This window comes from Garra rufa, chromosome 12 (genome assembly GCF_049309525.1).
Source record: "Garra rufa chromosome 12, GarRuf1.0, whole genome shotgun sequence".
NCBI classification, from domain to species: domain Eukaryota; kingdom Metazoa; phylum Chordata; class Actinopteri; order Cypriniformes; family Cyprinidae; genus Garra; species Garra rufa.
In genome coordinates this window covers 33,897,892-33,925,107 of record NC_133372.1, presented here as the reverse complement: position 1 = coordinate 33,925,107, position 27,216 = coordinate 33,897,892, and the positions used below count along the sequence as shown (strand labels likewise).

Genomic DNA, 27,216 nt, shown 5'->3' with positions numbered 1-27,216 from the left:
ATATTGCACCCTTTCCTACTTACTAAGTCCTTCTCTATATGATTTAGCAGCTTCCACACGTTTTTTCTGTGGTATAGACAGTATAAATTAGCAGAACAAAGTATTGAAGTACATTAACCGGCCATATTGGTGATACCCTGATGTAAACAACAGCATGGATTCTGTTGTTTACATCAGAGTATCACCAATATGGCCGTGCATCCGGGTAACTGACCAAAATGCAAACCCTCTATAAGAGGAATGAAAAAAGGCCAAGCCTAAACTGCTGATATTCGTAAAAATAGCAGGACTGCAAGTGTGACAATGTGTTTATATAACAGTTCAATAAACAAACATTTTGAGCAACTTACATTTTAAAGAAGATATCTCTAGTTACTTTGTTTTTGTTCTGACAACGAACATATTCCCAAACAGTTCAGTCACAAAATGGCATCTCCAAGCATCACACAGAGGAGTTTGTTCCTGGTTGAAACAGAGTTTTGAACAAATCAGTTGAGTGAATGAATCAGTGACTCATTCACAATGACAGTGGCTTGTTTTTCGCTCCTAAATGTTTTTGAAAGAATTGGTTGAGCGAATGATTCAATTACTCGCTCAATGCACTTTTGTTTCCTTCTTGAATGAATTTGCATTTTGAAGGAATTGGTTGAAGGAATGAACCAATGAATCACTCATGAAGACAGTCACTTGTTGCCACCTACTGACCTATCCATGTAACTTGCAGGAAACGTCATTGAAAAAATGCACACGACTAATACACATCTGTTTATTTATGACATCTTATTATAAGGAATCTTATTTAAATAACTTGCTACTGCTATTATGTTAACATAATATACAGTTGTATTCTTGAAGAAGGACATCTAAATTGAAAAAAAAACAAAACAAGAAAGCTTAAAATGTGGTAATGCAGGTTTTAATTTTTGAATGATGGGTTTGAATGATGGGTAAATATCACATTGACAAAGTAGGATACACAAGTTTTAATTACGTTTTTTGCTTCGGCTACTATTACAGTGGTGGCCAAAATTATTAGAACATTATGCCAACGTATCCAAGATGCTTAAAGAAACCTATCTGCAAAGTTACAGTACTGTTAAAAGCTTTAGGCACTGACAAAAATAATGTCATAAATGGATTAACTTCTATTAACTAAATTAATCCAACATTTGGTGTGACCATCCTTTGCATTTAAAGCAGTTTTTGCTGTAGGTACTGTTTCTTGAATCAATTTGGAGACGTTGCCACAGTTCTTCTGGATTTTGTCTGTCTCAGTTTGTTCTGTATCTTCATGTCATTCCAGACAGACTGGAGAATGATGAGATCAGATCTTTGTGGAACACTGGCTGTTGTCAGACTTCTAGTGCTGATAAAAACTCACTGGATTATTACACTTAATGGCAAAATAAATGTTTGGAAATGTAAACTGATATTTCCTGACACACTACAGCGAAAGATAGAAATAACTGACTTGTGAGTTATTTGCTTGTGAAAACACTAGTATTCTAATCATTTTTGGCCAAAACTGTATAATCGCTTAAAAATTTCCTCTAATAAAATTCCAACGTTAGGAACACTTGAGCAGTTTCCAGCCTTGAACAATTTTTAATCTAAATGTATTTTGTTCTCTGTATCCACACTTGTTCTTGTTCTCTCTAATGATATATTATTGTTGTAACCTAAGTCTAGCAAACAACATATAAAACAATAGGAAAAAAAAAACAAATGGGCAGTCTGTTGTTTATACAACTTGTACAAAAGAAAAATGACTCTTAGTAACAGCCGTGCTGACATTCAATACTACAGCTCTTTTGCTGCCTCGCAAGCACTGTAATAAAATATTCCTTTGTAACAACCCTAAGCATATACAGAATTTTAGCAGAAACATAAAGCCTGCAGCAACAGAAGCTCGTCTCAGAGCGAACGGATTACTTTGCATTTGCTTACACAAAACTTCACACACCACAATGCCTTTTTAAATACGTTCAGTTCAACCCCTGGACTTCGGCTGGTATGTGTGTATGCATCTCTTTGTGTGCGAACATTGTCTCACTAACACTCTATCGGTGTATTGACAGCACAATAAGACTACGTGATGTAGGATTTGTGTGCGGGTGAAGTATCCGTCGGCAGAACAGAGCATAGCGCTTCAGCGGATTGTGAAACCGTAGGATTTTAATCACACTTCCAAAAGACAGAGACCACAGCCCAGCCGTTTCTTTGACAGAAGTGCGCGAGGCAAGAAAAAGACATGTTCAGAGTGAGTAAGGGAGTAAAGTGGGTGAAATGATAGGAAAAGCTAAAAGTCTCATGTGATGGAAAGACAGAGAGAGTGCCCTTAGAAGGTTTTTGGTGCTTCTATGTGAGCTGAGAGGTATCTAAGTATGAGACACTGTGTGTGACAGAAAAAAAAAAGCTACAGCGTGCTCAGTATTAGAGTTAATGGGCGTGTGTGTGTCTGTCTCGGAGAAAGCTAACGTGTGTGTGTGGGTGAAAGCACTTGCCTGAAACTCCACTAATCCAGCTAAAAATAAGAACTTGTGCCATGTGACACAGAGTCTGTAAGATGGCTTCCTCCCGTGAAGAATTAATGCTACTCTGACAGAAAAGATGCAGTCACTGCAGACTATGACAAAAGCGACATCCACATGCCTCCTCAGTCAAATGGATTTTAAATGCAAGCTAAAATGCACTTTCAAATATATACATTATGCATGGGTTGAGAAATGTAAAAAAAAAAACAATACCAGTCAAAAGTTTTTGAACAGTAAGATGTTTTATGTTTTTTAAGCATTCTCATCAAGCCTGCATTTATTGATTCCAAAGTACAGTAAAAACAGTACAATTCTGAAATATTTTTACTATTTAAAATAACAATTTTCTATTTGAATATATTTTAAAATCACTTCTGTGATTTCAAAGCTGAATTTTTAGCATCATTACTTCAATCACATGATCCTTCAGAAATCAGAAATTCTGATTTGCTAAAAAACATTTTTTATTATTATGTTGAAAACAGCTAAGTACAATTTTTTCAGTTTTTCTGAATGAATAAGAAGTTCAGAAGAACAGCATTTATTTGAAATAGAAATCGTTTGTAACATTATAAATGTCTCTGTCAACACTTTTGATCAATTTAAAGCATTCTTGCTAAATAGCAATATTATTCATTTCTATAATTTCTTTCTCAAACAAAAAATATACTGACTCCAAGCCTTTAAACTGTATAGTGTATAATGTTACAAAAGCTTTTTATTTCAGATAAATGCTGATCTTTGGATCTTTCTATTCTATTCAGATTCTATACAGAATCCTGAAAAAAATATATACTCAACTGTTTTAAATATTATTAATAATAATAAATGTTTCTTGAACAGCAAATCAGCATATTAGAATGATTTTTGAAGGATCAAGTGACACTGAAAACTGGAGCAATGATGCTGAGAATTTAGCTTTGATCACAGGAATAAATTAATAAAAACATGTTTTAAAATATATTTAAAGCTAACAGAAAAATTTGTTAAAAATAGTAAAAATACGCCACAATATTACTGCTTTTGCTGCATTTTGAAAGAAAGAAATGCAGACTTGGTGAGCAGAAAAGAGTTCATTAAAATATAATAAAATGTTACTGCTCAAAAACTATTTGGGGACAAAATATCTGTATAATAATAAAATGTGCCTTACAATATAATCATAATAAAAATACAATAAATTATTTGCACTTTTCTAAAGCTGGGTACACATAAATGTGACCCTGGACAACAAAACCAGTCATAAGGTTAAATTTGACAAAACTGAGATTTATACCTCATATGAAAGCTCAATAAATAAGCTTTCTATTGATGTATGGTTTGTTAGGATAGGACAATATTTGGCCGAGATACATCTATTTGAAATCAGAAATCTGAGGATGCAAAAAAATCAAAAAGACTGAGAAAATCACCTTTAAAGTTGTCCAAATTAGGTTCTTAACAATGCATATTACAAATCAAAAATTACATTTTGATATGTTTACAGTAGGAATTTTACAAAAAATCTTCATGGAACATGAACTTTACTTAATTTCTTAATGATTTTTGGCATAAAAGAAAAATCTAAAATTTTGACCCATGCAATGTATTTTTGGCTATTGCTACAAATATACCCCAGCGACTTAAGACTGGTTTTGTGGTCCAGGGTCACAAATACATTAGTTTTTTAGTTTTTTATTTCAGATGTCGTTAATATGTTCATATTGTACATTTCAACACATCCAACCAAACAAAAATGCATGCTTAGATATTACACCTATTGTACGAATAACACCAAACTGAAAAAAACTAAAATAAGAATTATATTTTACATCAGGATATCAACCCAGATCTCTCTGCATGCAAAACCACTAAATTATCCCATCTTATATTTATGACAACTACTAAGTTCTGAAAAAGTGTATATTTCTCCTTTGGCCATGTCTTATCTCATCTAGGGCATAAAATAGGCCAAGACTGCATCTATTGCCCCCTTAAAACTAATAGGATAAAACAGGATTAGAGGGAGCTTTCATGCTAAAATGTAATGGATGCTCTCTTCACATGTTCACTGTCGAAATAGAGACCTTGAGAAACACAGAAGGTCATTTCGGCCTGCCAGGAAATAGAGGAAGAGGGAGAGACGGGGAGTGAAAGGAAGGAGTGCTAGTGCCGCTTAATGGATTATAGGATATGGAAAAAGCTGGATGGGAGGGAGGATTGGAAAGAGAGTGTGTGTGTTCTGGTTTACAAGCGGGAGAGTGGGTGCATGTGTCAGTGACGGCATGAGAAAATTCTGTCACATGCTTTAGAATAAGGGTCCAGGCAGCTCTCCTAGAGAGACACGACTGTAGTGCCACAACAACTAGTAGCTACTGCTGTTCATCACACTAGACTGTGACACCATCCTCCTCCTCCACTCCGGCTAATACTACTTCCTTTCATCCAACTCTCCATGCCTCTAAGCGAAAAAAGCTCAAAGCTAGTGATAGGCTTATATATATATATATATATTGGCCAGTGATTAACTGGCTGTTTTGTGAATATCAGCATCAGACAACCAATAACTGTTCCCACTTGACTAATTAACTCTCCCTTGTGTCAGCTGTGTCCAAATCTACAAATAGCCTTAAAATTAATAATTTATTTATATTTTGATTTTTTTTTTCTTTAAATGTTGTAGTGAATTAAAATTGTTTTGTGTATGTGAAAATGCATTAAAACACATATGTGACCCTGGACCACAAAACTAGTCATAAGTAGCAGGGTATATTTGTAGCAATAGCCAAAAATAAATTTTTGGGGCAAAATTGTATTTTTTTCGGTAACACTTTACAATGAGGTTCATTAGTTAAACATTAGTTAATGTATTAACTAACATGAACTAACCATGAGTAATACATTTGTTACTGTATTTACTAATCTTCATTAACGTTAGATAACGAAAATACAGTTGTTCATTGTTTGTTCATGTTAGTTCGCACTGCATTAACTAATGTTAACAAGATTTTAATAATGTATTAGTAAATGTTGAAATTAACATTAACAAAGATTAATAAATGCTGTATATGTCATGATCTGGGCTGTGGGGTTTCCCTCAGCCACCTGAGGTCGCTGTTCCCCTTGCACTGCACTTCCCTGATTGTTCACTCCTGTCTTGTCATTAGCACTGATTACACTCACACCTGCTCACTATTATCTGGTCTATAAGAACTCTCATGTCTCACTGCTCATTCTGGCTGCACTGTCTTCGTGTGTCTTCTAGTCTGTCTGTGTGTTCCTGGATCCTGCTCTTGACCGTGTTTTCAGTTCTGTTTATTTTGTATTATATTCAAGTTGTGTTGTGCCATGTTGGCCTTTTGTTTGTGTTTTGTTTGTTTATTTATATTAAAACTCCTTACCTGCACCTGGACCCAAATCTCCTCCTTCTCAACGTGACAGTATAAGTGCAGTTCATTATTAGTTTATGTTAACTAACGAACCTTATTGTTAAGTGTTACCGTTTTTTTCTTTTATGCCAAAAAGGTCACAAGTAAAGATCATTTTCCATGAAGATATTTTGTAAATTTCCTACCATAAATAAAACTTAATTTTCACAACTTTAAAGGCAATTTTATCAATATTTAGATTTGTTTTGTTTTAAGTTCTAGTTAAAAATGTGGATTTTGGTTGCACCTTAAATCATATTAAAACCCTAAAAAATCAACATATTCCTTTATACACCAAATCAGTTTTTCAGTTCTAGATAAAAAATGTAGCTTTTGCACATTAAAGTGATAAAAATTTAACATATCCCTTTACACTCCAAATCAAAGGTAGTTTTGGTTTGCTTCTGCACTGTAAAAACTAGAGGGCTTGTTATTATTTCTCTCCCCCCTAATTGAGCCGTCTATCTTCAAAGTGCACAAATATGGGAAGCCAATTAGTCCTGAATAGCAACATAAATTAAACATAAGTTTTGGCTCTAATTGATCATGGGCAGGACACTTTATTTCCATGAATATTAGAAGTCTCATTAGGAGCTTTATTAGGCCAGAAATAAGTTACCCATAGTTCCTGAAATATAAGTGTGAATGCACATTCATGATTAGGTATCATCTTAACTACACCAAAACAAAGACAAAAGCACATGTGAAGGCAAAAAACACCACCTTTAATCCTGTCTTATTTCTGTTATGTAAATGCACTTTATAGTATCCTTGGGTCTCTTATCCAGTCTTAATATTTACTGAAAAGTGCTCCCATTGCTTAAGCAGATGTCCCTCATCTCGCTGCTTTTCTCAGACTTCTCTCAGAGCAACACTTATTTAAATAGCTATGAAAAATCACACATGAACAAACCCATACAAATACAGGCTTCCACACATAATGCAATACTCCTAAAAATATGAACAAAAATCAACACGCTTTCAGCAAAAGCAAACATTTTCAAACACACACTGCTCTGACTCTTTTTAAATGTTCCAAAAGTTCAAACACAGCCTTCAAAATGAGCATTGATTACTGAATAGGCATGCAAAACATTTTTGAAGCCTAACTTTACATTACACTGAAATGACCTCTAACTATGTTATATTCATATTACATGCGTGCATTACATAAAGATATAATTTGCAAGTTTTTGTCCATTCATCTGTGTTGATATATCAATATCATAAATCTAAATTTATCATTTTAAGAGCGCCAGGCTAAATTTACTCCAGAGCGGGTCATAAGTTAATTAAAGCAGCACTAAAAATAGGCACCATTTATTCCACTATTTAATAATTCACACTTAAATGTGAATGACCTGCTATAAAAAGGAGGTTTAAGGACCTTCCAGCTGGATGTTTATTACTTCTGACAAAATGAATCTGCCGGTCTCTCACGCTCCTTTCCTCTCCTCACCTGTCCTTTTCTCTCAGTGTGTTTAATGAACCGATAAATTTCATCCCTCTCACCCTGTTATATTAATAAGGTAATTTCAGAATCTCCAAATCTCTTCTGAGGAGATCCAGCTCTGGCCTTTCAATCAAACATCCTCTTATCTCCACGGGATCCTCTACTAACTCCTGCTCCATCTACCTGCCATAACCGCTGCCGTCTCTCAGGCTCTCCTAATCTCCTGTCTGACCTCCACTCTCTTTCTATTATTGTCGCTGTCACTGCTGTGTCCTCAACCTGTTCCCTTCACTACAGACCCTTATGTTTCTCCTCTACACTTATATATTCCACTCTCTATATTATTAATCATTAGAATTAAAGCGGACATTGGATGCCCATTTTCTTCATGAAATGTCTGTAACATACTTGGGTTAAAATTCCTCAATAGTCGTGTAAAACAACACCCTTTTTACAAAAACCCTTTGTCAGAACAGCTCTGTTCACATCAATCCATTTCGGTGCATGTCTCTTTAAATGATAATGAGCTACTGTTCACCCCGCCTCTAAGTTTTTTGTGTATTATTTGGCGCATTACCATCAAAAACAAAACTAATCCAATGTGTCCTCAGTGGCTCTGATGGTGGGAGAAAATTAAGGCTCTGATGTTTACTTTTACATCTAACTACAAAACACCTGCATTGTTTATGAGACATTATTGTCGCTACAGCTGCTCGAGCACGGAGAAAATGGCGGACAGCGTACAACTGGCTGAGGGCAGAAATATGCTAATACAGGACAGTCCGTCAGTGGTCGTAGGCGGTTGTGGTGCTCAGAAAATCAAAACAGCTTGATAATTGAGACTGTTTAGGTTTTTTGGGGATTTAAAAAAAGGAGTGAATAGATTTTTTATCACACTGCTAAGACACATTCATATGCAAACACCATGTAAAAGTGAATCCAGCATCAGAGGTCTGATGAAACTATTGGCCAAACAGGTCAAAATTCTTTGCTGAGCCGGTCAGAAGACTTTGATGTGCTTTCTGCCTGTCAATCATTTTGCTGCATTTATAACAACTCATATATGAAAAGCAGGAATCTGACAGCATCATAGAACTCCACTATATGGAGAGAAATCTTCAAAATTTCTTTGAAAATTGAAATCTGAAGAGAGAAAGGAAAAGTTTTTGTTCTGGAAGTGAACTTCTCCTTTAACAGCAAACGCCTGGTTTTATCCATTGTGGAAAAAATGCACAATTTGCTTACATAACTGTTCTCTAAAAGTAATTTGTCAGTCATTTGACATACACAGAAACCAAACTAGCAAATATAATGCAGATCCATTAATTTCTCTCATCCTCACTGACCTGTTTTAAAATAAATCACTCGTAAAATCACTACCCACACTGATGTTACAGACTGTTTCATATATGCAGCATTTCCCTGGGACTTGTGTTTTACTAGAAAACAAAGCATCACTTGAATTTAAATTTCTAGTAACATGTATTTGGGCTTATTAATGCAAATTCAGTTTTACATCTTGTTTTTCATATCAAAGCCCATCACATTCAAGACCAAAAGAGACTGGTTATTTTTCTTCCCTCATGTTTTTGTTTGTTTTCTCTGCTCTACAAATCTGATTTGTGGTTGACTTGTGAAAGCTGGTTATTTCATATTTAGCATTATTTAGAGATTTTATTAAACATGTTGTTGTTGTTTTTTTTGTTTTTTTGTTTTTTTGTCTCGTCGTCTCCTATTTCATATTTCACACTGACCAGAAGGTCTTCTTTTGCTTAGCAAACTGACTTCCCTTTCAACATGTGCATGTGCAGAGGTTTCATACACACACACACACACACACACACACACACACACACACACACACACACACACACACAGACACAATACATGCTGGCAGTGTCGCTCCGTAAAAGACCTCAATTGGAAATCAGTGGAGAATGAAACTGAATTTGTGAGCCTGGCAACTCGATACCGGCATGGTAACTTCATCCATCACACAAAGCTGCTCTGATTTTCCTTCCTGTCTGAACAAGAATAAAATCATGTGGCCAGCAGGCCAACCCAGTGGGGCTCTCAGACCATAGAGGAGTCCTGTTGGGTCATTCTCATTGGATTTGATTGTGCTAAATACTCTGAAACACAGGGTTTGATTGAGTTCATTCCTCATTCACTCATCTATCTTGTGCTTGCCTCTTGTAATAAATAGGAAAATCTTTCGGTATCTCCTTTTGCAAGCCCTACAGCACTGCAGACATTTAACTGGTTTGTAAAGCCTTTTATATGGGACAGGCATTATTTCTCCTCGATAGACGCTATAAACAGACCCTCATTTTAATGCGGAACACCAGACATCGCTTTAATAAAAGTCTCTAGGTGATGCATCTCATTTGAGACCAGCAGTTTCCATCTTATTCATTCATAACTCTTTGTGTGTGATACAATCCGCATATTTACTGTATGCACATACAGTATTTTTGCTCGTACTGCATATCTAAACAGCTTGGGTTTTAGATTTCAAATACAGCATCTATTAAAGGCCTGTACATAGATAAAAGGGCTAGCTGTGAGTGACAGTATAACACTGCAGTCCCTTTGTGCCGTTTTTCACAAGGTCTACAGTCTTTACAAGGTGTGACTGTGCAACACAAACAATAGTCAAGCTAAGCCTGTCAACATGTGATATCACACCAAGGGCGTAGATTTGCTCTGGACATTGGTGGGGACCTATGACAACACCCCCTACCCCCCCATGCCCCGCCCACCAACCCCCACCCCAACTCTGTCCACGGAATGCATGTTTTTTTAATATGCAACAAAATGCAAAATCACTTTACATTAATACTAGCAATGCTTCGATTGATATTAATCCACTCGAAATGCAATTCATTAAGTTAAATTAAGGAATAGTGTAATGTTAAAGGAATGTTTAATAACTGACAAAAAGATAGTTTAATAAAGATAAACATGCCATTTAAACAGCAATCATTTTATTTCACTTCACTTTTATTTCAGTCTTAGTGTGCAAATCTCGAATCAAATCATTAATGTTTGCCAAGTCAGTGAATGCATTTTTAAAACTATTTGTGCAAAGTGGTTTGTCTATTGGTGAACTGCAATAGACAATTGCATGGCAATATTAGTATGTAGAATATCAATTACTTTCACAAGACTAATTTCTGACAAATAGTCGTCATTAGATTAGGAGAACTGACAGGGATCATATTTATACTTTTACATTTAGCTGTTTAATCTGCTGTTAGTTTTAAGATGTATTCACAGACTATAGATTACCCTGCTGTAATGAATGTGCGTCAAAGCTGTAAAAAAAAAAAAAAAAAAAAAAAAAAAAAAACCACTAGCATTAACGTTAACTGTTGTCGTTACTTTGATGGATTTTGATGGATTCACTAGCGAACTTGAAGTGACTTACACTTTTCTTTGAAAAAAAGCTCCCTATGTCCAGCTTCTTTGTTTTTGCTTCCGCCATCCTCACATGTCACACAACACACCTATACTTGCACGGGAAAAAAATCCATTGCATTTTTGGCGCTGCTTGTATCTGAACGCAGCCATAGCCTCTCACATGATAGCAAGGAAAGGCACAGCCAATCAAAATGTTCATATGTGACCCTGGACCACAAAACCAGTCATAAGGTTCAATTTTACAAAACTGAGATGTATCCATCATATGAAAGCTAAATAAATAAGCTTTCTATTGATGTATGGTTTGTTAGGATAGGACAATATTTGGCCGAGATACATCTATTTGAAAATCTGGAATCTGAGGGTGCAAAAAAATCAAAATACTGAGAAAATCACCTTTAAAGTTGTCCAAATTAAGTTCTTAACAATGCATATTACTAATCAAAAATTACATTTTGATATGTTTACAGTAGGAATTTTACAAAAAATCTTCATGGAACATGATCTTTACTTAATTTCCTAATGATTTTTGGCATAAAAGAAAAATCAATAATTTTGACCCATACAATGTATTTTTGGCTATTGCTACAAATATACCCCAGCGACTTAAGACTGGTTTTGTGGTCCAGGGTCACATATGTGTTTTGGGGGCGGGAGGACTCAAGGAGAGAACGTGATTTATCCCTTTCTGCGTGTCTAGGTTAATGTTGACAGCGCAATTTTTTTTTTTAAGTGGATTAAATTATTGGTGGGGACATTTCAATGGTCGGAGGATATTGGTGGGGACACATCCCCACCGTCCACCCTAAATCTACGCCCCTGTATCACATGCAAATGCACACAACAGCAGACAATAATGCAGATGTGCAACCTTAATACTGGTGTGTTTATCTTTATCTGAGCATAGAAGCTTTATCCTGACTCAATTTAGGGAAGGTAAAAATCTAATAAAACAGCTCTGAAATGTAAACAAATGAACTATGAAATCGTATATACATACATACATACATACATACACACACACACACACACACATATATATATATATATATATATATATATATACACAGTATATACACGATTTCACACAGGCAGCAAGAGCAATATGACACTATTGCTGATTTTGTCCCTATCTATCACAAGCTTAAATGTGATTTGATATTGTGTTATATTTTAAACATTATATTATGTGTTTGTGCTCAATTGTGCAGAAAACATATTACCTTTAAAGGCATAGCAGAATTGTTGTGCGTCTCCGAGCAAAACGGCGGTATTTAGTTTCTGAATGAATCAGCGTTTTGAACGAATTATGTAAATGACTCATTAAAACATTTACCGCCACCTGCTGGCAGATTTAGTTTATTTAGAGTATAATTTTATTAAAATATAATAATAAAAACATTAAAGGGATAGCTCACCTTAAAAGGGCTGTTTCAGCCTAAATTTTTATGTGTAATATATTTTATGCTGATTCAAATAAAAAAAAAATCTAAAGCTACAATTTGTAATGTCTACTTGCTACTTTCTCATTTAAGACAAAAATAGCTTTAAATAATCTTTTGCGGGTATTTTCACAGTCAAATTAATTTTTCGATTTATATGTGATTAATTAGATTAATTAATCAACACATCATGTAATTAATTAGATTAAAAAATTATATATATATATATATATATATATATATATATATTGTCAGAGTTCTACCACAGCCAGATCCACCAGCCACGCCCCCTGAAGACACACACACACACGGTCACAGTCACCTGACTACTGATTACTCACCTGAATCCAATTATCTCCCCTATATATACCCGGACTGGTTCATTCCTCGTTGTCTGATCTACAGATCACATCCCTGCGATCGCACATCTCTTGGACTATTTTGGACACTATGTTTACCTGTTTCTCCTGTTGGATTTACTCGCACGAACTCTGGAACTTCTCAGATAAGAATACTCTCTTCAATACCTGCTTCAATGTACTTACCAACCTGTCAATAAACTTACCTTTTACATTTTATACTTACCTCCGTCTCTGCCTCCTTGTATGCTGTGACAGAAGATCAGACCAACAACATAATGGACAACGAGGAAACACCTACACCAGATCAACTCACCAAACTCATCAAAGCCTTCAAAGCGGCGCTAACACCATCTCCCGCGCCACCATCTGCCTCAGGAAGTCCCGTGGCTTTAACAAACATGTTTTCGGGAGAAGCAGCTGAGTGTAGCGGTTTCCTGCTTCAGGTCCAACTATTTATCAAAATGCAACCACAGCAATTCCCTATGGACGAATCTAAGGTAGCGTTTCTCATTTCTTTACTCACCGGAAAAGCCCTATAATGGGCGAAATCAATATGGCAAGCTAAAACTCCTATAATTCAGTCCTTTGAGCAATTTACATGTCATTTCTCTGAGGTTTTCAGTACAACCACAGATGTACTCACCGTTTCTGACCAACTATTCCGACTGCAACAAGGCTCTTCTTCCATCCACGAATACACCCTTCAGTTCCGAACGCTGGCGGCGGCTAGTGGCTGGAATGAGATATCTCTGCTGGGTGCCTATCGTCACGGTCTCCACCCAGACATCCGCGCTGCCATGGCCATCTATGACGATAACATCGGGTTGGAGACTTTTTTACAACGAGCGACGCGGGTATCCCAGCGCCTAGCCGCCTGCCAGCCATCAGAAACCGCTCCTCAGCCTGCTATGGTGGCAGCTTGCTCTCCAGTACCAGAACCCATGCAAATTGACTCCACACGCTTATCATGGTAGGAACGCCAACGCCGAATCAAAGAAAAACTCTGTTTATACTGTGGACAACCTGGTCATCTACTGCGAACCTGTCCCGTCAGACCCCCACGTCCGGTGGTGAGTACAATTCAATCTGACATTGAAACTGCTCATTTGACTCTCATACCCGTTTCACTTCTTCATACTGCTGAACAAGATCTCTGTGTCTCTGCCCTACTTGACTCAGGCTCATCGGGAAACTTCATCTCACAAGAATGCTTAGATCTCCTTCGCCTGCCACGTCACCGTCATAGTCCTGAACTTTCCGTCAAAACCATTCAAGGGAAACCACTCGGACGTGGGCGGATTCGGTATTCATCACCATTTATCACTCTTCAAGTTGGATTATTTCATCAAGAACAGATCAAGTTTCTGGTACTGGAGAATTCCACTGTTGATATCATTCTGGGACATCCATGGCTCCATCGCCACCATCCTGAACTCCGCTGGGACCCCTGTGACATCATCGGGTGGAGTAAACATTGCCTGAAGAACTGTTTAACCCGGTTACCTTCTCCAGTTTCTGCTCCTCTGACCGTCGCATCAACCAAGATTGAAAGTCCTGAGACTGAGAGCAGTGTGGATATCCCAGCGGAGTAAATGGATTACAAAGACATATTCAGCAAGCAAGCTGCCACCCAACTTCCTCCCCACCGGCCATGGGACTGTTCCATCGACCTGCTACCTGGGGCTCAATTACCCAAAGGACGCATCTACCCATTGTCCAACCCGGAGCGCCAGGCGATGGAGGAGTACATCCAGGAAGCCTTGAAGCAAGGATTCATCCGTCCATCCACCTCACCAGCTGCTTCAAGCTTCTTCTTCGTGGGTAAGAAGGATGGAGGTCTCCGTCCATGTACTGATTATCGTCTGCTTAACTCACAAATCATTCAACAACCATACCCTCTTCCACTCATTCCTGCCACCCTCAAGGAACTCCGTGGGGCTCACATCTTCTCCAAGCTGGACCTGCGGAGTGCTTATAACCTTGTTCGTATTCGTGAGGGAGATGAGTGGAAGAAAGCATTCATAACACCTGCTGGCCACTACGAACATCTGGTTATGTCGTACGGTTTGTCCCTCAGTCTTCCAAACGTTTATGAACGAGGTGTTCCGGGAATTCTTGCATAAGTTTGTGGTAGTCTATATTGACGACATTTTGATTTATTCCCGGAACCAGGCCAAACATCGCCAGCACGTCCGTCAGGTCCTTCAAGTCCTACGTCAACATCAGTTATACCTCAAGCTTGAGAAGTGTGAGTTCCACCAGACTAGAATTCAGTTCCTGGGTTACAACATCAGCCCCGAGGGTGTGCAGATGAACCTGGACAAGGTGCAGTCCATCCTGAAATGGCCAAAACCCAGTACTGTCAAGGAACTTCAACGCTTCCTTGGTTTTTCCAACTTCTACCGCCGGTTCATCAAGGATTACAGTATTATCACTGCACCTCTGACCTCCCTCCTACGTGGTCGACCCAAACATCTGGTCTGGACCAACTCTGCCCACGAAGCATTCCAACAGCTCAAGAAGATCTTCAGCACTGCTCCTCTCCTACATCATCCCAACCCCGATCTGCCGTTTGTAGTTGAGGTAGATGCATTCACCATCGGCGTCGGAGCAGTGCTGTCTCAAACAGCTGGTGATTCCACTCTCCTCCATCCCTGTGCCTACTACTCCAAGAAACTGTCTCCGGCGGAGCAAAATTATGATGTAGGCAATCGAGAGTTACTCGCCTTGAAAGAGTGGCGTCATTGGCTGGAAGGGGCTAACCATCAGTTTACCATCATCACAGATCATAAGAACCTTCAATACCTTCGAGAAGCCAAACGACTCAACCCCCGTCAGGCCAGATGGGCATTGTTCTTCACTCGTTTCCAATTCAAGATCACCTACCGTCCCGGATCCAAGAACATACCAGCTGATGCTCTATCCAGACAATTCTCCTACGATGCTGCTGTTGAACCAGAGAACATCATCCCCACTGACCTCATTGTTAGCCCCATCCAGTGGGATATTGACACCTGGATCCAAGAAGCCACTCTTCATTTCCCACGTCTGGAAGTCATTTTTCAAGTCACTTGGTGTTTCTGTTAATCTCTCCTCAGGATACCATCCTCAAACCAACGGCCAGACTGAGAGGAAGATCCAAGAGCTTGGACATTACCTCCGGTCATACTGTTCTGCTGACCAACACAGCTGGAGCAGGTTCCTCCCGTGGGCCAAGTATGCACAGAACTCTCTACGTCAGGATACCACCGGACTAACCCCCTTTCAGTGCATACTCGGTTTTCAGCCACCGCTGTTCCCCTGGACGGAGGAACCCACGAATGTTCCAGCTGTAGACTACTGGTTCCGAGAGAGCGAGAGAGTGTGGGACTCAGCTCACCAACACCTCCAACGAGCCAGCAGACGCCACAAGGAATTCGCCAATGCTCGTAGAAGACCCACTCCATTATACCAACCTGGAGACAAGGTGTGGTTATCTACTAGAGACATCAGGCTGAGGTTACCTTGCAAGAAGCTGAGTCCCCGCTACATTGGTCCATTCGAGGTCCTGAGGCAGATCAATGAAGTGACATATCAGCTTCAGCTCCCACCCAGGTACAGAATCCATCCTACATTCCATGTTTCACTCCTTAAACCCTACTTTCCCTCTGCCACAGATGATCCTGGAGCTGAAGCTGAGACCCCTCCTCCCGATATCCTGGATCAACCCTCAATATACACCGTAAGAGAGATCCTGGATTCCCGACGTCGGGGTAACCGCTTGGAATATCTTGTCGACTGGGAGGGGTACGGCCCGGAGGAAAGATCATGGGTGGCCAGAGACGATATCCTCGATCCACAACTTCTGACAGACTTCCACCAGAGAATGTCCTGCCCCTCGTGGTCGAGGTCGTCCTCGACGTCGGAGAGGGGCATCGGGAGCCGCCCCTGGAGGAGTGGGTAATGTCAGAGTTCTACCACAGCCAGATCCACCAGCCACGCCCCCTGAAGACACACACACGGTCACAGTCACCTGACTACTGATTACTCACCTGAATCCAATTATCTCCCCTATATATACCCGGACTGGTTCATTCCTCGTTGTCTGATCTGCAGATCACATCCCTGCGATCGCACATCTCTTGGACTATTTTGGACTCTATGTTTAACTGTTTCTCCTGTTGGATTTACTCGCACGTACTCTGGAACTTCTCAGATAAGAATACTCTCTTCAATACCTGCTTCAATATACTCACCAACCTGTCAATAAACGTACATTTTATACTTACCTCCGTTTCTGCCTCCTTGTATGCTGTGACATATATATATATATATATATATATATATATATATATATGTATGTGTGTGTGTGTGTGTGTGTGTGTGTGTGTGTGACCCTGGACCTTAAGTTAAGTCTTAAGTAAAAAGTAGCAATAGCCAAAAATCATTTGGATATTAAGTAAAGAACATATTTTTTTTCTTAATTATATCCAAACTTAATTTTTGATTAGATATATGCATTGCTAAGAACTTGATTTGGACAATTTTAAAAGTGATTTTCTCAATATTTCGATTTTTTTGCACCCGGCCAAATATTGTCTTATCCTAACATGTATGTATATATATTAGGGCTGTGCAATTAATCGCAATCGCAAAAAAATCGCGATTTAAGCACATGCGATTTCTAAACCGCACAAGGCTGCGATTTTATCTGTCCCCCCAACAGCCCCCCCGTCCCCCTTGAACGTCAAGTTCATTTTATTTTCGATATAGCGCCACATCACAATAGAAGTCATTTAAGGTTATCTTTCCTATAGAACAGGTCTATACATAGTTCTTTTATTAAACATACTAAATTGCCTTATGTTATTTATCTTATTTACACTAAGGCATGTCATTTCTGTCTCTTCATGGTCGCGTGATTACAATGTCTCCTCCAAGAAAACACGGACTGGATCGCGGACTCCATTCATAAAAACCTAATTTACTATAGCGCGGAATGCCATGTAATTTGTCGATTTTTGGATTAATAAATCAAAAGTTGGTCTGTCACTTAATTCAAATCGCGATATGGACTAGTGTCTGTGAAAACTGAAATGCAAAAAGACCATTTTAATATGAATCCTGCATGTTCCGTTTGCTTCTGTATGTATGAATGGCAGAGATGCGTTTTATTTCTTTACTACATGCAGACTGAAGCACACGTGACGCTCCCGCTAATTTTTGGCATTTGGATCTCACATGAACAGATAAACTCAATCGCCAAATCGCTGCTGTGAGTTTCACTTTTACCGTTTCATTTGAGAAAACTAGCATCAAATACACACAGAAACTTCACTGCAACCTGTCAAAATAAAAGTATGGTTTAACATGTAACAGAACAATATTAGTCCTGTATTACTTTTGTACAGTATAATGTAGGTGTTTATATATTCCTATTTAAATAATTTACATAAAATATATATGATAAAAAACAAGATTAACCACTTAATTATTATTTAAACGTTTTAAACTGAATATAATTTTTTTTCCACGCATTGATTTTAACAGTAAATTTCTGTTTGTTTGACAAAAATTAAAAGGGTTTATTTTTCATTTGATTAAAAATAAATAAATGTTTATGCTTTTTCATTATCAGAAGAATTAAAACACATAAGAATATCTAAAAAAAAAAAAAGATTTTAGAACCCTCAAAATGTTAAAGTTTAGAGTTTTGGACTTATTTTTCCACTGAAATGAATGTATTCGTTATTGCACAAAGTAGGCTAAAGTACCGGGAAAAAAGTAAAATGGCTTATTTATTTTATGTTGTCTGTTTTAAAGACAATTTTACTACAGTTTTGTTTATTAAACTTAATACTATGTTATTTCATGGTGAAATGTTTTGTTATGCACTTCTTGTGCACTGAATACATTTAGAATGTATGTATGTAACTTGTTTGAAAGAGCAAAAAATAAAATAAAATAAAAAAATCGCAAATAAAATCGCAATCGCAATATTCGTTCAAAAAAATCGCAATATGATTATTTTGTCCATATTGCACAGCCCTAATATATATATATATATATATATATATATACACACACATAAAAGCATTTGCTAAATAAATAATGTAAAGACATTCAAAGACATTTTTCTCTACCCTTGAACCATTGCTGCTTTGTATTTTAATATACCAGTTCAATAAACACAATTCAGCAAGATTCAGTAGAGATGTTTTTTTTTTCTGAATGAATCAGTTTTGTTGAAATAATTGAGTGAACAGCTGCATGACTCACTCGTAGTTGGTTGGTTCCTAAACAAACCAGTGTTTTAAGGGCTAATTTGAATGAATGATTCAAATGACTCACAAAAATCACTGCTGTATTGGTGTAACAATGCAACTTGAAGCTGCTTAAAAAAACTATGAAATACAAGGAGCAGAACTAGCTGTTGAATATTTATGTATGTATATTTTTTGAAAGCAGATCCTATTAATTGTGACCTAAAATACCAGGTCATTAAGTAAAACACAGAAGAAGAGGAAGGTCAAAATAAAGGTAAAAGAGAACAGGATAGGAAAGAAGCAGATACGTTCAGCTGAAATGACACAAAGATTTGCTTAGCCAGCTAAGTAAAAGACAATGAGCCCTTGAAAGCTGTCACCGCCGGGATTATTTTAGGAGGTGTGATCTCTCAGCACGATGTACACACAGGGAAGTATGTACTGATCTAATGAAAATCCTAATGCTTCAGTTTATAGGTGCATCATAAAGCTAGAGTGTCTGGAGTCTGTAAGGGCCTCTGATGTGCCCTTGTTACGAGACCACCTTATCTGCTGAAATGGGGGGACATCTACCATCTATCAGTGATGAAATCAAACACGGGAAGGATAGAGATAATTGAAATTCTATCCTCCCCCAAGGCCCGTGAACAAAACTGCTGAGAGATCTCTATCGTGTGCCTGTATCATCTGGGTTCAAGCAAGGGCTGTCGGCCCAGACCAGAGGCTCATGAGAGCAGATACAGGGTGAGTACAGGAGATGCTCCTGACAGCATACAAATTATTGTAAAAGGTGAAATGCACAGTACAATGACCTCCTGGACTTACACTAGGTAAGAAAATGAAAGTGATTCATATGGAAACAACAAGGCTGTCATTCAACATTATTGAATTTCATAATGAACTGGCCGAGCATTGGAAGGCTGAGTAATGAGCAGCTCGCTGAAGATGTGAACCGTGATAAGCCCTTTAGATGCACCAAACTTAGATGAAAAACTCATCCAAGCTTGGAAAGCAGCCTTTTAAAAGAGCAAAGATTTTAAATCTAATTCTGGGCTTGATTGCACTGTATCTTCTTGGATGCTTTGAATAAACAAGAACTGAATAAGTTTTATTATTAGCCAGGAGCTACACTCAGTGATACCCAAGAGTAGAAATGGGCATATAATTGATAGCAAATTTAATAAGAATATTCCCAACGTATGTTTGTGATTTAAATTTATGTTGAGACAGAATGCATTATATTATTAGAACAGATTACAATGTCCATTCACAATGACTTGAGCTTGCAACAAAATCATCATGACCTAGCATGTTTTAGGTGAACATTTGGACATGAGCCTGGTAAATAACATACACTGTGTCCCTTACAGTCAAATAGCAGAGACAGAAAATCAAGCGACTCTATACGCATACGAAATAATGCATGAAGATTAGATTTTCTTCATGATAGAAAAACTGTGATTACTTAATGAAACATATGCTACAGCCATTACCCCCAAACCCCTAAGCTCTTCCGATATCACATTAGCTGAATAAGTACCCATAAAACTACTAGTCAAGCTTTCTACAAATAAAGTAGCGCAGCCCAAAGAGATTTAAAAAAGAAGAAAAAATTTAATGAATTTTAGTGATGATTTCCCAAAATTCATTTGGGAGAATCCAATTTTTCCAGGTGTTTTTTTTTTTTTAATTAAATGATCTTTTTCATCTAACACTTCAGAAAAGTATCAATCAACGTGTTTTTTGATCATTTGAAATTGTTGTTTTTCAACTTCAGGATGTTATTTTGTATAAACTGAGTGTCAGTGTGCACATATGTGGGTATATTTTCATTTCCATTTATTATCTAGACCTATATGCAATGATTTTAAGTTCAGATTTATATTTAGTGAGTAAACAGGTGACTGTCATACTATATGAATACTATTGGGAAAATCTAATCTTAAAATGACTATAGCACAACATGGTGTATGAATCTTTTTAATAAAGCTTCTTATAACTCAATCTTTAACCAATTTGCCATACGTCTCAATGGTGTTAGTCCCGTCAACAAAAAACTGAATTATACCCGTGTTTCGACCCTGCTCTTGATAGATGTCCTTGATGTCGATGATTCACATGAATGATTCTGAGTCACTGAAGTGATTGACTGCAATGACTCTATTGAACCTAAAGGACCTTAACAGTGACTCAACTCTGAGATTCGTTGTTATGACCCAAATTCCACCTGCCCTGACTCATTTGACTGAACCGGCATGCATTGTGAAGATCAGAGCTTTGACTTCTTATAATGACAAACAGCAGGTATTCCAATGCAATGTTACTGATCAAAGCTTTTACATCTATATAATGGCCTCTTTGGCCTCACGTGAGGCATTGAATAACAATAGTGTGGGACAAACGCATGCAGATTTTCAATGAGGTCTATTGTGTTCTCATCTGACTAAGCCATATTGCATAACCAAATATGACGCTACGTTGACAATGTCACATACCTTTTTTATTTTACACATCATACATGCTATATATATCCCAAATTTAATTGTGAAAATCATACTGTGAAAATAACAGTAGTCAGGTCAAATCCATATAAACAACAGTCTTTGTTTGATGATCTAAATCTTTTAGAAAAAAGTGTGCAATAGCAAATGCGCAAGTCAGAATAAGAATGGACAAAAGAACAGATGTTTTTCCTTTTGTCACTTACTCTAGCAGTAACTCTAGCTGTTAACTGTGGTTTCAGAGCATGTTGTAAATAGTCAGGGATCAGCTTGGATCAATATCTGAGGGAAATTGGATGGGACCTCTGAAAGATACCTCTTTGAACAAGGAAACATGTTTATGGTAGGATGGCCATAACAGGTTTCTTTTGTTTCTTCCATTAAGTCAATTGCATGCAAATAAAACTCTTAGCATAATTTCTAAACACACGTTAGATTTGTTGCATTTCATTTAGACTTGTTTATCAACAGCATAGCATGATAAAATAACGTGCGTAAATTAAATGACAAAAATGAAAGCAAATTATGATGAACTTTCGTTTTTACTATGATAAAACAAGAGGAATTGTTTACATAATCAGGTGACATGACAAATACGTTCGCTGTGCTTTTTTGACCTTCCGAACAGTGAATCCCGCGTTCGCATCTGTTACACCAAAAGTCACCTTGGAAGATGAATGAGTGGTGCGAGAGATGGCGCAAATGGAACTGAATATCCTATGGCCGAAACACTGCACACTACCACCGACTTCCAATGTGAACGAGTCACATGACCGTACTACGGCAATGACACCGCTTTATTTTGGTCCATCAGCCTCTTGAAGAATATCTATAATTAGAGCTCGTCTCGTACGGCCGAATTTGACCGAACGTGCACGAATTCCTTCGGTTTTGTGGTCTCGCAACAGGACCTCTCTGGCTTAAAAAACAGCCTGCAAATGAAGGCTGTGATTTTATAGGTGTCCCATGCAGGATATGGAGATTTTACCAATGCTCCCTCACTTTGAGAGTAATATAACCTGGCATACTCATGGGTTTCAGTGCTTGTATTTGCATGACATGGAAGGTGCATTGTGATGCATAACGTTTTTTCTCAAGGTGAGACCCGGACACCTCAAGCTCTTACCTTCAGCTGTCGCCTTGCCATGTCGGTCGGCTGCTTGGCGTTGAAAGGGTAGGCGACGCATCGCATCACAAAGACATAGAGTTGCAGCTTCTTCTTTCGTTCCTCTTCTTCCCGCTGCAGTTTCTCCACGTCCTCCTTTTCCTGCTCGCTGGCGGCCGACGGGCTCGGGCTGGATGGTCGGGCGCTGGAGCCTCGGCTGGCGGGTTGGAGCCTATCGGTGCTTTCGCTGGTCCTGCTGGGGGAGATGCGAGAGGATCCGGACTGGGGAGCCATCACCTCTCGGCTTTCCTCCTCCACTATCCCGTCCGATTCTTCTTCGCTGGAGGATGGATCCAACATTTTTGCTCTCTGACAGCTCTCGCCTAACCGTAAAAGCGAATTAAACGCACGATGGGATGTTTACGGCGTGGAAACGTATCAGTCTGTTGACGTAGCGCTCGGCATTCAGAGGGCTGGTCGACTGTGTTGGTGAATTTTTAATATCCTGAAACACTTCGGGTGCGGAAGCAGACACTGCAATCTCTTCACACGGCCAGAGCGAAGATGCTGCTGCTGCATACGTGTTCCGTGCTGTGCCTCCGTTCGCCAGTCATTGCGAGGGACTCGGGAGGAAAGGGGATGGGAGGGGCGCTCGCTATGAAAAGAGCGAATGATGGCTACTTCCTGCTGAGTCTCGCGTGAGACGCAGGCGCTGTCCGCGGTGCTGAATGAGAGAGCGGGTCATTTCGGTCGCAAAAATGGTGAAGGTAGTTGACACCGAGAATGTACTGTTATTTCATTTGACCTCTGGACTTCACTCACAGGACAGGGACCTTGCCATATTGCATCACCACATATTGCATGTTTCTTATTAGATGTATGCTTTATTATATTATATTTATAATATTTATTATATTATGCTTATATAGTCACAATTGTGAACTATTTATGTAATTAGTAGGCTATCCCTAAAACATCATAAACATATATGTGACCCTGGAGCTCAAAACCAGTCATAAGGGTAAATTCATTCATCTGAAAGATGAATAAATAGGCTTTCCATTGATGCATGGCTTGTTAGGAAAGGACAATATTTGGCCGAGATACAACTATTTGAAAAAACACTGAAAAAAAAGGTGTAGAAAAAATTTTCACAACCATTTTTTTCGGAAAATTTAGTAACTTTCACAAATAACCTAATTACTAAAAATCCACCAGTAACATTGAATTAAACGTGACATTATGAAGATTGAAATGCAATTTTCTTGTAAAACATACTATATATGTTTTATTAACATCTAACAATATTTTTTACAGTGAAGAAAGCATAACCAATTTATGAACTATTTAATTCATAGGCTATCCTTATTCACCTTATTCTTTACCACGGAAGTAAGCCTGTGGACAAGACTTTTGGTTCATTATCTGCTATAGGGAAATAACAAAAAGAACAATGTGCAGTAAACGGTAAAACTGTTTGCACTGCAAACTAGTGTGTTCATAAATAAGATAATACATTAAAATAACATGGTAAGACATACCAATTTGCAATATCAAGCAGCAAAACAAGCTGTTTTGTACAGCTAAAAATAGGTAGACATAGATGAGACCAGAAGCCAGACCCATAAAATTGACAAATGTGACCCTGGACCACAAAACATAATGGTCAAAATGGTACATTTTTCTGAAATTAGGATTTATACATCATATGATAAATATAATGAGCTGAATAAATAAGCTTCCCATTGATGTATGGTTTGTTAGGATATAACAATATTTGGCCGAGATACAACTATTTGAATATCTGGAATCTGAGGTTGCAAAATAAAAGAGAAAATGAGAAAATCGCCTTTAAATTAAGTTCTTAGCAATGCATACTACTAATCAAAAATAATTTTTTGATATATTTGCGTTTACACAACATCTTAATGGAACATGATCTTTACTTAATATCCTAATGATTTTTGGCATGAAAGAAAAGTCAATCATTTTGACCTATACAATGTATTTTCGGCTATTGCTACAAATATACCTGTGCTACTTATGACTGGTTTTGTGGTCCAGGGTGCTTTTAAAGTATTATATTATATATATATTATATATGATTTTGATTTGTTTTTGTTTTTGCTGTGTGGGTATTATTGTTATTAATTGGCTGTATTGCAGTCAAAATCATTTGATTTGGCTGAAATAAACTGAATACATTAGGTTACACCAGTGAAGGTGATTTTAAAGGTCAGAAAGGCAAAATAAACATACTTTTTTATTTCTTTTCTTTTTTTTTTTTAAAGTAGACATGACATTCTCCACTAGTTTGTGCTCAGTTGGCTAAATATAGATAAATCTTTTACTTTTTACACCTTAGAGAGACATCCAGTCCTCACAAGCTTTGCCATTTAGCAGAAGCTTTTCTATCCAATGCGACTTCCCTTACTATGGCAACAGTCCCTGTGGAGCAACCTGGGGTTAAGTGTTTGACTCAAGGGCACATTGGTGGTAGGGGGTTTTGTTTGTAGTTCTCTTCCTACTTAAAGCTACATGTCTTAAGGTCGTTTTAAGGGGATTTCTGAAGGAGCAAGTCATAGAGCAACAAAAACACAACATAAGGTGTTTCCAATTGTAGCCACAAGGGACGAAATCAATAAACAGCAGACACAAAGAAAAAAAAAGCAGATAAATTACGGTGGCAGCTGATAAAAGGATAGTCTGATTTGTGACAAGCCCCACCCTTATGTAAGGCCTGCTCTTTCTCAACTATGACATTCACCATAAAAGATTTAGGATCTGTTGCCTTCAAAAACAAATACATATTTCATGTTTCAGAATTTTTAAACATTATTGGCTTACATTCTTGCCGTCTCGTGACTGTGACAGATTTTATCATCACACACAGCCCTGTGGCAAGAATTAATCCTAGACTATGCACAGTCATATAGCTATATATATCCAGAGGCTTATGTGAATTTTCCTGATGGATAGGGGAAATGTACTCCAATCATGTTGACTGCATTTTGATAATTTATCAGGATTATTCATCCACTATGAAATCAAACTAAAGCTATAGTGCAGATAAACAACATTTAACATGAAAATTGCATAATAATTATATAGAGAGACGCCTGGACTGGACTTAGAAATAAGAAAGAAATAAAAATCTGTGTTCATTTTCATACACTGCGGCTCAAAAGTTTGAGATTTTTATGCTTTTTAAAGTGGTCTTTTCTGCTCATCAAGGCTGCATTTATTTGATTAAAAATACAGAAAAAAATTTAATATTGTGAAATGTTAATGCAATTTAAAATAATGGTTTTCTATTTTAATATACTTCAAAATATAATTTATTCCTGTGATGCAAAGTTGAATTTTCAGCATCATTGCTCCAGTATTCAGTGTCATGATCCTTCAGAAATCATTCTAATGCTTGTGCTGCTTAATATTTTTTTTTACCTGTCATACTTTTTTCAGGATTCTTTGATAAATAAAACGTTGAAAAGAACAGCATTTATTTAAAACTTTTGCAACAACAAACACCTCATTCAAAGTTTAAGGTCAGTAAATGTTTTCTTTCTCTCTCTCTTTGAAGGAAATTAATACTTTAATTCAGCAAGGATGTGTTAAATTGATTTAAAAAAATGACAGTAAAGACTTATATTAAAAACAAATCTATTTTCATAAATGTTGTTCTTTTTAACTTTTTATTCATTAAATATTTCTGGAAAAAAGTATCACAGATTGTAAAAAAATATTAAGCATCACAGCTATTTCCAATGTTGATAATAAAAGTAATAAATCAGTATATTACAATGATTTCTGAAGGATCATGTGACACTGAAGTTTGGAGTAATGGCTAATGAAAATACAGCTTTACATCACAGAAAAAAATATATTTTAAGTAAAATATATTTAAAATTATATGAAAATAAAAAAAAATGTTATTTTGAATTGAATTTTGATCATATAAATGGAACTTTGAAGAGCATAAAATACTTTAAAAAACATAAAAAAATATATACTATATATATATATATATATATATTGGATTGGATTCAACTTTATTGTCATCACAATCATGTACAAGTACAAGGCAACGTACTTGTGTGTGTGTGTGTGTGTGTGTGTGTGTGTGTGACATCACAGATGCAGCACTCTATAATAATGATACCATAAAAGAGAAAACTATAATCATAAAAACATTGTTTCTGAAAGTGCTTAATATTGATGAGAATCATCTCTCACTATGCTCATCTATATGCTTTCCTGACCATGGATTGCTAACAAATACACCAAAACCTCACTCTGATCATTTAGTGAAAATATGATTTAGAAACTCTAATAAATTCATTATATTCTTTATGTATAATAAATGTCATCATCACACACAGCCCTGTGGCAAAACTTAGTCCCTGGCTATGTGTATAGTCATATATCGAACGGCTTATGGGAATTTTCCTGATGGATGAGGAAATGTACTCCAATCGTGCTGACTGCATTTCCATCATTTATCAGGATTATTAACCCACTATGAAATCAAAGTGAAGCAACAGACAGTATTTGACAATATACAAAGACTTCTAAGAAAAAGGATAGAAAAAGAAATACCCTTCAACTATAACACACACTTGCTGGAGAATTAGCAGTTAAGACTATAAATATAAAGTCCCAGTGGTTCAGACTATCACACCAGATGTTCATTAAAAGCGGTAATCTCCAAAAACACGTCTGCATGTTCACACATTTGCTAAAT

At 37.3% G+C, this 27,216-nt stretch overlaps 1 protein-coding gene across 7 annotated transcripts in view; it reads right to left on the bottom strand.

Moving 5' to 3' along the window:
• cadpsb (Ca2+-dependent activator protein for secretion b) overlaps positions 1 to 23,123 on the bottom strand; it is a 106,390-nt gene extending 83,267 nt beyond the window's left edge. For 5 of the 7 annotated variants that reach the window (XM_073851870.1, XM_073851872.1, XM_073851873.1 and 2 more), the window contains exon 1: positions 22,494 to 23,122. In XM_073851870.1, coding sequence (XP_073707971.1) covers positions 22,494 to 22,832 — 339 coding nt within the window. In that variant the 5' untranslated portion in view covers positions 22,833 to 23,122. Of the gene's footprint in view, positions 1 to 22,493 lie in introns of all 7 variants that reach the window. The other 2 variants (XM_073851876.1, XM_073851871.1) reach the window with 1 other exon arrangement.
• Positions 23,124 to 27,216: the final 4,093 nt, after the last annotated feature.